The sequence below is a fragment of the Bidens hawaiensis genome, unplaced genomic scaffold (genome assembly GCF_021521415.1).
Source record: "Bidens hawaiensis isolate Kalapana, Puna unplaced genomic scaffold, B.hawaiensis_p1.1 tig00004618_1, whole genome shotgun sequence".
Taxonomy (NCBI): domain Eukaryota; kingdom Viridiplantae; phylum Streptophyta; class Magnoliopsida; order Asterales; family Asteraceae; genus Bidens; species Bidens hawaiensis.
This window is the reverse complement of record NW_027491282.1, coordinates 507456-518962: the sequence shown is the minus strand read 5'-3', so window position 1 is coordinate 518962 and position 11507 is coordinate 507456. Positions and strand designations below refer to the sequence as shown.

At 38.2% G+C, this 11507-nt stretch overlaps 1 protein-coding gene across 2 annotated transcripts; it reads right to left on the bottom strand.

Moving 5' to 3' along the window:
* LOC143627287 (ABC transporter C family member 10-like) lies at window positions 1–5774 on the bottom strand. 2 transcript variants are annotated; one of them, XM_077097144.1, is made up of 12 exons: window positions 3873–5774; window positions 3462–3782; window positions 3177–3263; window positions 2510–3088; window positions 2278–2442; window positions 1893–2187; window positions 1591–1805; window positions 1211–1516; window positions 1073–1136; window positions 757–996; window positions 271–383; window positions 1–207 (listed from the first exon to the last, which is right to left on the bottom strand). In XM_077097144.1, exons 1-11 carry the CDS (start codon window positions 5700–5702, stop codon window positions 289–291), a joined length of 4197 nt encoding a protein of 1398 aa, XP_076953259.1. In that variant the 5' UTR covers window positions 5703–5774; the 3' UTR covers window positions 1–207; window positions 271–288. The 2 variants fall into 2 exon arrangements, with proteins under 2 accessions (XP_076953259.1, XP_076953258.1); XM_077097143.1 differs by having other exon boundaries at window positions 1–383.
* Window positions 5775–11507: the final 5733 nt, after the last annotated feature.

Genomic DNA, 11507 nt, shown 5'->3' with positions numbered 1-11507 from the left:
TTGTTTATCACACGAACAAGTAATATCATTCCAAAAATAATGCACATACTGACATACATCCAAGAGGCTTACAGAGTTCAAAGATAATTAATTTCATGACTACAATCCTCAATTTCTCGACGATCGTGCAGAAGTAATCTTCCTATGCGTCATTGCAACCGTGTGTTATTGATGACTAGCATTGCATCTATCATGCCTCAAATTGATCTAGAAATATAACATGATCATAATGTTTTTGATACGTAGGTTAATGAATTATCCGAAGCTTACCTAGTTAGCTTACGAGGTTTAATGTTGTGACCAGTATTCGTTAACAAGTTGTGCAAATAAAGAAGCTGGATCATTCATCAATTTCATGGGCTTGTCATATTCCATCACCTTTCCTGTAAAGTACAAGGTTTATTTCAGAGTGATTAGCAGTTTTGATCACTTGAGTTTTAGGGCATTTTCATGAAATCAATGGTTCACTTCTAGTATAAAAAACCAAGTAGAATGATTCAAAAGGATGTTTCCTAATGTTTTCAAACCGGAGAGGACATTATATCGGCAGCCTTACTGCTTCACAGGTCGGTTTCAAATTTAACACGACTCCATTTTGGCCAGAACTGGTTTTGACCAAACCAAATTGATATTTCTTAAAACAGCCCATTTTGACAAAAATTCATTTCGCTCAGACGTTCTAACCCGTCACCAAACCCACCTGACCCTCTCAGTTTGTCAAACGTAGTATTGAGATAGGAAAGAACTTGGACCTACCATCCTTCATAACAAGCACCATTGTGCAGTCTACAACAGTTGGTATTCTGTGGGCAACTGTTATCACAGTGCAATCTTTAAACTCTTCCCGAATCGTTTTCTGTATAATGGTGTCCGTTGCATTATCAATTGACGCGGTGGCTTCATCAAGCACCAATATCTTTCTTCTCTTCAACAGGGCTCTTCCTAAACAAAACAGTTGTCTTTGTCCAAGGCTCCAGTTTGAACCATCTTGCACAACTATATTAATATTATTATATACTTATATGTTATGTAACACTTGCAATATCATATATGAATGAGTCAAATTTCGTACCCAATGAGTCCAATCCCTCCTTTTTATCTTGAATGGCTTCTCTAAGTTGGCATTTTTCAAGAACCTGATAAATAATGAAAGTTAGCATTCACTTATGGTCTTGGTTGGTCTATATTTTATAAGCTTGTATAATTTTACCTTCCATATTTCTTGATCACTGTGCTCGGATAGAGGATCGAGATTGTATCGAATTGAACCACTGAATAATGTTGGTTCTTGTGGGATGATTCCAAAACTTGATCTAAGGTCATGAAGTCCAATTGAAGTGATATCTATATCATCTATGACTATCTTTCCGTCCGTAGGCTCAACTAAGCAAAACAAAGCACTAATCAAAGTCGTTTTTCCACTGCCCGTTCTACCCACGATTCCAATCTTATGCCCTCCTTCAAACAGACAATTGATTCCATGAAGAACCAAGGGGGAGTTCGGTTGATATCTGATCTGGAACACTTAACCAAATTGTCTAAAACTCTTGAAATATTATTCATGTAAATAAAGTTGAAAACCACACATACTTTCAGATTTTCAACGACAACTCGGCCAATACTTGGCCAGTTTGTTGGTGGGCGGTTGTTTTCAATTATCTCCGGGGCTTCACTACGAATATGCATGTATTGATCCAATCTTTCAACTGAAACTATCAGATTTGATAGCTGACATTGGAATTGAACGGATACAACAAGGAAAATATTCAATGAGAGACCGTATGAAAGAGCCATTCCAATGTATCCTGTCATTACAATACATGTTAGTAAACATATTTTCTTGTACTAACCTGAGGCTAAATAAATAAAGGAATATATTTAATGCCACTAACCCGAGGCTGAGGCATCAAAGGGGAGCAAAGTTATGGCTAAGGCAGAGCTAGAAACGACAACTGCGCATAGCATTTCTAGACGTTGAATCAACCACTCGTTTGCTGAAAAGCTATGAAAGAATGGACTCGCGTTGCCATCAATAAGGTTCAAATGCTCTGAAAAGAAACGGTCTTCTTCTCCAAAAGCTCTTATTGTAACAACTCCAGCAATTGATTGTGCTAGATGACTTGCAACTAAAGACTTACTCGTGCCATCTAACCTCATCAACTCCTTTGCAGAAGCATAGTAAAATTTCTAAAGAATAAAAAATGAGATGTGGATAACATATTCTACTAACAACACAGCTTTCTATATGTAACAGTGGTAACACTCTAATAATCTTACTTGTAGAAGTATCGTTACATAAACCGTTGGAATGATGACAAACAAGATAGGCCAAGTTAGGAACGCCAAGATCCCGAAGCTAAAGTACGTGTTCATCGTTGTGCCTATTCCAACCGTGAACTTCATTGCCAATTCAATGTCTACAACACTTAGATCAGACGAAAGCTACAACAATTGGATTCGTAAGTTTCCTGAACATAATTTGAGCATTAGTTTATGTAACAAGACATACCCGACTGATTATCCTTCCTATGGGCGTGGAGTCATAGAACGACATTGGTGCTCGGAAAAGAGAAGTTATTAACTTGGAGAAAACTGCCATAGATGCATTAGTTCCAAGTTTAACCACATAATAAGATCTACCAAATAAGAAGAACATCATCACAAAAGCCATGACCATGTATACTAGTAACATGGTTGACTCGTTGACCATAGAACCCTGCACTTCACTAGCCAGCCACAGATTTTGCAAGAACAATCCAATTATGTATAAGAAATGTGACAAAACCGACAGAGAGAAGTAGAAGTAGCCATCCCTCTTACCACTTCTCTGGCTAAGATATTGTTTATATGGCTTGAGGCCCGTATCCCCTGCTTCTCGTTCTTCTTGCTTTATCAGTTGTTCTCCTACAATTTGTTCTCTTGTGTAAACATTTTCTATTTCTTGATTTGGAGATTTAGCGAGGTGTTGAGAACCATCAGCTGAACCAGAAGTGTTACTAAGTGCAATAACTAAGCTTTGGAACTCTTTACATGACTCAAGCAGTTGAGCATAAGTTCCTTTTTGCACAATCTTTCCATCTGCCATTAGCTGTGAACGTAATTACGACCATTTAAATGGTTTAGTTTATAAAAGATGCATAACGTCTAGTTAGTTTGTGAATAGCTCATTAGCTCACCAAGACGTCATCAAAAGCAGGCAAGAAATCGACTTGGTGAGTTACAAGTAACACCGTCTTGCTTGATAGTGCTCCCATAATGTAATCCTACAAATACAACATGCTCACAGTTTATATTTAGAGAAAATTACCAAAATAGCCAGTTTGACCAAATTAACTTTATCAGTCACGCCAAAATTGAAAATTGTTATGACACATTTCGCTCTCCGGTCAAAATGACTTTTTTTGGTGATTTTCCAAAATATTTATATCACAGAAGAAATAAGTCATGAGAATGATAATTACTTTGAACAAACTGGCTGCAGTATGGGCATCAACCGCGCTAAACGGGTCATCCAGAAGGTATATATCTGCATCTTGATATAACGCGCGTGCAAGCTGAACGCGTTGCTTCTGTCCACCACTCAGATTCACACCTCTTTCTCCTATAATTGTTTGATCCCCGAATGGAAACATCTCAATATCCTTCACAAGTGAGCATTTCTTAACCACTTCTTCATACTTTTCATCATCCATTACCGACCCGAACAGAATATTATCTCGAACAGTCCCTGTTTGGATCCACGCAGTTTGTGAAACATATGCAACTTTTCCATTAACTTCAATCTGAACATAACAAAACAAGATTACAATAAACATTAACATTTTTGTTTTCTAAAATTTAAAACTTAAAACTGACATGTAACAAAGACTTACTTTGCCTTTAATGTTTGGAACCTCTCCTAGGATAGCAGATATAAGAGTCGATTTACCCGACCCGACCTCCCCACATATAGCCACCTTTTCACCAGCCGAAATTTCAACATTTAGATCGGTTAGAGTCGGTTTTGAACAGTCATCATTCCATGAAACCACTTCCGCTTTGATTATAACTGATCCATGTCCTACGCTAACATTATTCCTTCGTTCTTTCTGCAGCTCGGGTGCCTCCAAAAACTTAATAATGCGTGTTAACGCAACCCTCGCTTCAATAAACACAGCTGCCACATCAGCAATGAGCCGAATCGGCTCTTGAATGATCCGTATCGTTGCCAGAAACGTGAACACGTTACTAGCATCAAGCGGGATTCCTATTAAGTAACACGTATAAAACGTCACAGTTGCTACAATCGCGGGTGATGACCAAAACAGAATCAAGTATAGTCCTCTTTGCATAATAACCGCCGATAACCATCTCATCTCTTCATTTCTCAACTTTTCAGCTGCCTTTTGAAAATGTTTCTCCCAAGCATATAACTTCAAAACCTTCATATTTGAAACAGCTTCCGTTATCGCCTTCAACCTTCGGTCCTGAGCCGCCATGAGCTTTGTTAAAATCTTATGCTGCAACTTGCCCAATGGAATGTTCCCTAAAACGGTTAAGATTATAACCAACAACGCCGCAAACGCAGCCACTCCGACTGAAAAATAAATTATAAATATCCCAAGACATATTTGCAGACCAATGGTCCAAATCTGGTGAAACCAAAACGGAAACTCGCCGATTCGGTTAGCATCAACTGTGGCATAATTCATGATCTGACCGGGTGAGTAACTCATTCTGGCGTCGTTCGATAACCGTAGCTGCTTCTGATAAATGGCTGCACATAGCATAGACTTCACCTGCAACCCGGTCACTCGGTTTCTAAAGTTTAACTGTCTCTCTGATAGTGATTCCAAACATTTGGAAATAAACAGGGCTAATGTGAGATAATAACCTTCATGATCAAATGTTTGTTTTCCCTGGACAACTTTTATAAAAGCCCGAAGAATCAACGGGCCCGAAGCCAATGAAAGCACCTTTACCAGCGCAAAAATCCCTGTGGTCACCAACCGCTTCGATTGCCACATAAACAAAGTCGACAACACTGACAGATCACCAACGACACCCTTTCGTTCTCTCTCCGCCTTTCGTTTATCCAGAATTTTCATGAATGTTGAATAACACATTTGGGCTTTATTTTCATCTTGCAATTTCGGGATATCATCCGCATCAAGAACTTTACTCTTTCCGGTTACCAGCAGCGGATTAAGCCACCAGAACGTCAAGTTGCTTAAAATTCCTGCTTTCGCTTTAGGAGTGACAACATCTTCGGTTACCAAAGGCGCATAAAGCGCGCCAAGTTCGGGATCAGTTTGTTTTCTTTCCATAAAAACACATAAAACTAACAAAACCGCACCTGGGAAAGTCAACGTGTTTAACACCTCGGTTAAACTTGTTTCTCCATGAACACTAGCATCCCAAATGGCCGGAAAACATAGAAAACATGAAAACAATAAGATCAAAAGAGAACAGATCTTCGGTAAAGCCCGTCGACTTTCAAGAATCAAAGCTAGCAGCCAGACAACTCCTTGGAGAACCAGTGACAGGCTCGTTATGTCCCTTGACTTTTCGACAACTGTCCATATGCCAAAAATTAAATATACCAAACCCAAACAGCCATTAAATACTGTCGAGAAAACTGACAGCCAGTGCGAACAAGCGCTAGTGCTGGCTGTCAGTTTCTTCGACAGTGTGTTACTACGGAAGAAGAGCAAAACACACATGAATAACAAGAGGGCGTTGAAAGAAATATTAATAACATGGTTGGTGCACGAGTATCGATCGAAAACAGATGACATATCAGAGTTACAACAGTCTTGATTAGAGCATAACATGTGTGGTAAACTGATAGGGACCCAAAATAGATATTAAGTTCACTAGTTGTGTGTGGGATGTGGAGTCTGTAGACTGTATCTATATATACACAGCATCTCACCAAAAACTGTGTCACTAAAAGCTATAAAAAAACATGTGTGGTAGACTGATAGGGACCCAAAATAGATAGCTTTAAAAGTCGTCTAAAAGGCTACCCACATTTCAAATTAATTAGTCCAATGATTGATTTAGTGTTAAGTAGGAAACTGGTTTGGTGAAACCTGAAACCGGTTTGGTACCTGCCATTGATTTAAGAACTATATTATGTCCAGGGGCAAATCATAAGCATGTCCAGGGGCAAATCTCAGTAGTGTAGATGTACGTATTTTTGTCCAAAAAAATTCATTCATAGTGTGCATTTATCCGTTTCCGTCTGAAAATTTTGAGCCACGAGTTTTTTCCAAGCTTCGCCAGTATTGTATCTTAGGACTATACCAAGGGAAAGTTGATAAACACTATACAGGGGGTATTTAAGAGCTATATGTTACATGAGTATATAACTCCATGCAACGTTACCCATTAAAAAGTCTGGTTTACCTGTGAAAACTGAACTGTAAATAGCAATAATACAAGAACCAAGAAAATAATGTCTTGGAGCAGGTGGAATAAACAGACGTTAGGTATATTTGTTTGTATAAAAAATCTAAGAAATGTTTGAATAAATAATATTTTTTGTTTGATTTTGATTCTGATTCTTTAGAATTAACTAACTAAGAAAGTAGAAAACTATTGATAACCACTTCATACCAAACGTGATTTGTGAAAAAATAACTAAGATGGGTTGGGTATTATCAAGATTTTCACTTAAATTTTCATTATTGATTATATTTTAAGAAACAATATTAACCCTTATAATAATTTACTTCATAAAGACCCACTATTTCTATTTTATTTTTTTTATTTAACTAGAAACTCATACGTCTCATTTGTCATCTATCTCTTCTATCTATAAACACTAAAATATACGGAGAATCAATGGTGGTTCTAAACCAAAATTTCAGGGATAACGTTTAAAAAAATCTTTTTTACTGTATTTCATGCAATAAAATGAAATACTTGTCTATGCCAATGAGTGTATGATTAAGACGAGGCAACTTCGCCTGTGAAATCTGAACTGTCAGATCAGTTGAACCACCCGAACAACGTGCAAACCCCAAAAACTAATCAAAATCAAACGGAAACATCCATCTACCCGTTCCATTTGCTTAGTAACCCCTGAGATCGTTAAGATCGTTAAGCCATTAAAAAAGTATAAAAACGGGTCTTTAGGTCAACATGGTCAAACATATATATACCCTAACGGCGAAGTTACCAGACGAATTTATGAAAATTTTAAAAGTGTTAAACAGAGTTTTTCGTCTACATTATATGGTGTAAAATCATTCCACGATCACAATCATAAAACTTATAACCTTTAATGTTGCTTTGTTTGGATTTTATGGCCGATTATCATAATCCGATCAAACCGGCCTTTATTACATAATTTTTGTTAACTTTTGATGAAAAATAGGTTTAGATTGTTGTTAATCGGCACATTGGGTATCCAGGATGATCATCATTTGAACTTTAATTGTGTTTATCAGATTTTGGATTTGTTGGATGATGAACAGTCGCTGGATTAGGCGAACCTGTTCATCATGCGAAGTTGACCTGTGTCTTTTCTTTTATGGTCTAACTTAGTCTTTTTGGTGCAGATATGGCTGCAATTTCTGGCGCCTGAAGAGCTTTTGGAGACGGTGGTGACGATTCAAGGAGGTTCGTAAGTGCGCACAATATGTATGTGACTTTGGAGCTGGATCAACGAGGATTGGATGGCTTTTGCAAGATGATAAACTTGTTGCTTTGTTCGAGGATCTTTTATTTAGTCTCAATTACATTACCTATCTCAGAATCAAACATTGAAGATTTTTGGAAATCCGCGGAGCATGATTGTCGAGTTGAACCGCCGGTGATGCGAGCTATGGTAAATAATCATCTGATTACTTTTTTTGCTGACGACATCCGTGTAGCTTTACAATTAGGGACAGTGATAGAGGATAATGGTACAACTGAGTATTCCTTCTTATTTATGAATGGTGCTTTTCAGTGAATGGGATATTCGGGCACTATTGGTGATTCACAGAAACGTAAGGGTTTTCTTCTTGGCCCATAGAGGTTTCCAATGCATGTGTTGATTGTGTGCATGTAAAGTAGAAGGGTGGGTTCAGGTGGTATGGGAGCGGCTATGCAATCAGTTATGGCTTCGTTGGTGTATACAAACCGTATAGTTTCAGTATTATGATATTTATGAGATTGATAATCAGAGGAGAGCAACTGGGAGGGAACGATTTCTATTGTATCCCAGGTTTTTACAAATGATCTTGAATCATGTTGCTCCGAATGTGCCTCAAAGATGACCAACATGTTGATGGTATCAATAAATGGATTTATGCTCAATGTCGATTGTCTAGTTCAAGGAGTAAGGTTGAGTTTAGACCTCGGCCTATGGAGTTGGTTAGAGCTATTGTGAATCAATTTTTTATGCCACCGCCAAATGATGGTTTTCTTGATACGCCTATTCAAGGGGCAAGTTAACAACCTGTGATTGAACCACAAGAGCCTCCACGACAGCAAGTCATTCCTCCACAACAACTGGTTATTCAGCAAGATGAAATTGATCCTCAGGTATTCGAGAACATTGATCTAGATGTGGCTTTTGATATAGATGTGCCTGAAGTATCTGAAGGTGTTCGTGTTGCTGTTGTTGCTAAACCATCAGCATCTCAAACCATCAGCATCTCATTCGTCTAAGGATACTGAATCTGAGACCAGTCATACATGGCTTTACGAAGGAGAATCCAGGCTGGTAAGAAGAAGAAAAGAGCTGATGATGATGACTCGAATTTTGATATTCTAAGTGGTGATGATGAGTCTGAGGGTGAACAGTATCGTTAGATTTGACGAACCAAGTGAGCCTGGGTTGGTGAGGGTTTCGGTTATGTTCTTGTTACTTCTACACCGGTGTCAATGACTGCTTCTTCTGTTGCTGAGGTTAGTACTGGAATTTCCTCGTATATGCCCCAGTTATCATTTATTTGCCTCATACCACTGTGAAACCTTCTGACGTGGTTAGTTTGTTTGTTGATTCAACAATGATGGCTACAACTAGTGTGCATGTGATTATGCCACCGGTGTCTACTTCTTTGCCTATTACGTATACGGGCACTGATTTCCCTCCGCCATACACCTATGATGTGCCTCAAGTCCATGTTTCTTTTGATGCTTATCGTTTGAACACTGAAAGGATTTATGAGCTTGAACGTGTGGTGGCTGAGCAGTCTCACATTAATCTTATTCAGAATCAGGCTATTCATCAGCTAATCTCTGAGAACCAGCTACAGTCAGTGCTCATTGTTTAACAGACTAAGGTAATAGATGCTATGAAGAAGTACTTAGCATCTCGGGGGGGGGGGGTGTAGTTGCAAAGAAGACGCATCGAAGAATGTAAGACATGATGATACTGGATATGATCCTAATGCATCAAAAGGTGCAGGTGGTGAGATTCCAAGCACTTCACAAGTTCTTGGTACTCAAGCTACAACTAAGGGGGATTCAGGTAAGGCGGGTTCGGGTGCTGGAGGTAAAGACACGGTGATTGTAGATGAAGAGATTGGTGCTCTTCAGGGTTTAGATGATTTTAATGCTACATCTGATATAGATTATGAGATAGAAGATGTCACACCCTCAAAATCCACTAACGGAGTTTTACCGTCAGAGGGTGTGAACTGGCAGGATCGGAATCATCAGTTATAATCAAACCATAAAATAAAGTTTCAAAACCATGAAAACGTTTACGAGTAATTAAATGCGGAAGCGTAAAAACCTTTAATCAAAAGTTGCGTCACGCAGGACGACTTAAAACCAAAGATAATCGTTAAAAATAAGTTTGCAGGACAAAAGCGTTTTCAATCAATGCATGTTCCTAAACCGCGCGCCCGCCTCGGCTACCTGAGAATAACATACTAAAAGTGTCAACACAAGGTTGGTGAGTTCACAAGTTATATAAAAATAAATCGTTTAGCGTTTGCGTTCAGCGTTTTGCGTTAAGCGTTTTGCGTAACCACGTTACGGCGTTTTGCGTTAACCGTTTTGCGTAACCACGTTACGGCGTTTTGCGTTACCAGATAGTGTTATGTCAAATTATATATCGATAGGTAGCTAATCTATACAACAAGTATTACTAAGTGTTCGACACCGAAGCTGACTCGTTTAGTAAGTGCCTTGTCACCAGGTCCTCCAGACCATGGTACGTGTTAGCCAAAATTACACCCGCTCGACCTCCAGTCGAGTTTAGCGTTGGGTGGGGTTTGTCAAACCCAGTAGTACTACTCAACAGTGACTCGCTATTCTAAATATTAACCGGTTCGATGTGTAGGACTTCAAATATTTCGTTTGCCACTTAGCCTTTACAAGTGATATATAATTTATAACAAAATCTCAAATGCGTTGTGGAGTATGTTATCTCCCCCAAGTGAAAAGCGTTTGAAAACAGTTTAAAGAGGGGAAAGTGAAACTCACTGTTTGCGAAGAATTTCCCAAAATAAATCACCAAGATGCGCGTCACCGAAAAACTCTCTCTAACGTTCTAAAACAACAAAGAGATTTTTCTAAGTGTCGGAATATTATCGAGTCTCTAGACCCGGCACACAATACCTATGCACATAACATGTTTCATGTTTCGTTTGTGAATCGTGTGTGACATTTGTGATACGTTACATGTGTAAGCAATCATATACGTGTCATGTATTCATAACGTACACTACTAGCAATTATTCCCCGTAAGGGCATTTTTGTCAAAACATGATAATAAATTAGCAAGTATCATATTTCATGCATTTTCACAAAAACTCAGCAGCAATTTTCACCGAGACAGAAATCCTACTAGAAAGATTGTACTATTTCACCGATCATAGCAACTCAATTAATTTACCAAAAATCATCACAGAAGCACATATGTCTTAGGTTTCCAGAACATATTTTATTACATTTTTATTCCTAATAGTTTTCTCACAATCATCAAATCATTACAGCAAACTCATAACAGTCAGATTCATGCACAACATAATGTTATTTACAATTCCCGTTAAACGAAAAATCCAATAAATCCAAGACCACTTGGGTTAGGTTCCTAACTCAATGAGTCAACTTCCAGAAGTGGAACCAACCCAATTGGTCTCGTAGTTCATGAGATATAACATTTACAACATAACCTAACAGCAGGTCTAACAGCTCAGCTTTGCACAACGTTTTTGTAAAATCATAAAAGTTAACTTCTACTTGTCCAAAAATTACAAACTTATACTTTATAGAAACTAGACTCAACCTAGTTTACTGCAGTACCCACAATCTCAACCAACTTTCACGTTTACACTTCGTTACAGTCACTTAAACATCGTATACACATTCTGTCCAGAATCTGTTTGCATCCAAACTCAACATAATAACAATCTATGAACTATCATGCATCCATATAATCCTCTAGACTCCATAAACACCATTCATACACATCAATTACATATTACATACTTGATTAGGGTTTGTGTTTGAACTCAAATCAAAGACACAACAATCAACATGCAACAAGATTCAATCTACTTATCAAATCATCATTCAAT

What these genes read in the sequence shown, in the direction of transcription:
- LOC143627287 (XM_077097143.1), bottom strand. Translation starts at nt 5,702, where the DNA reads ATGTGTGTTTTGCTCTTCTTCCGTAGTAACACACTGTCGAAGAAACTG. An exon ending in TTCCAAACATTAAAGGCAAA is followed by an intron (nt 3,783 to 3,872) that starts GTAAGTCTTTGT and finishes TGTTATGTTCAG; the next exon opens with ATTGAAGTTAATGGAAAAGT. An exon ending in CTGCTTTTGATGACGTCTTG is followed by an intron (nt 3,089 to 3,176) that starts GTGAGCTAATGA and finishes TTACGTTCACAG; the next exon opens with CTAATGGCAGATGGAAAGAT.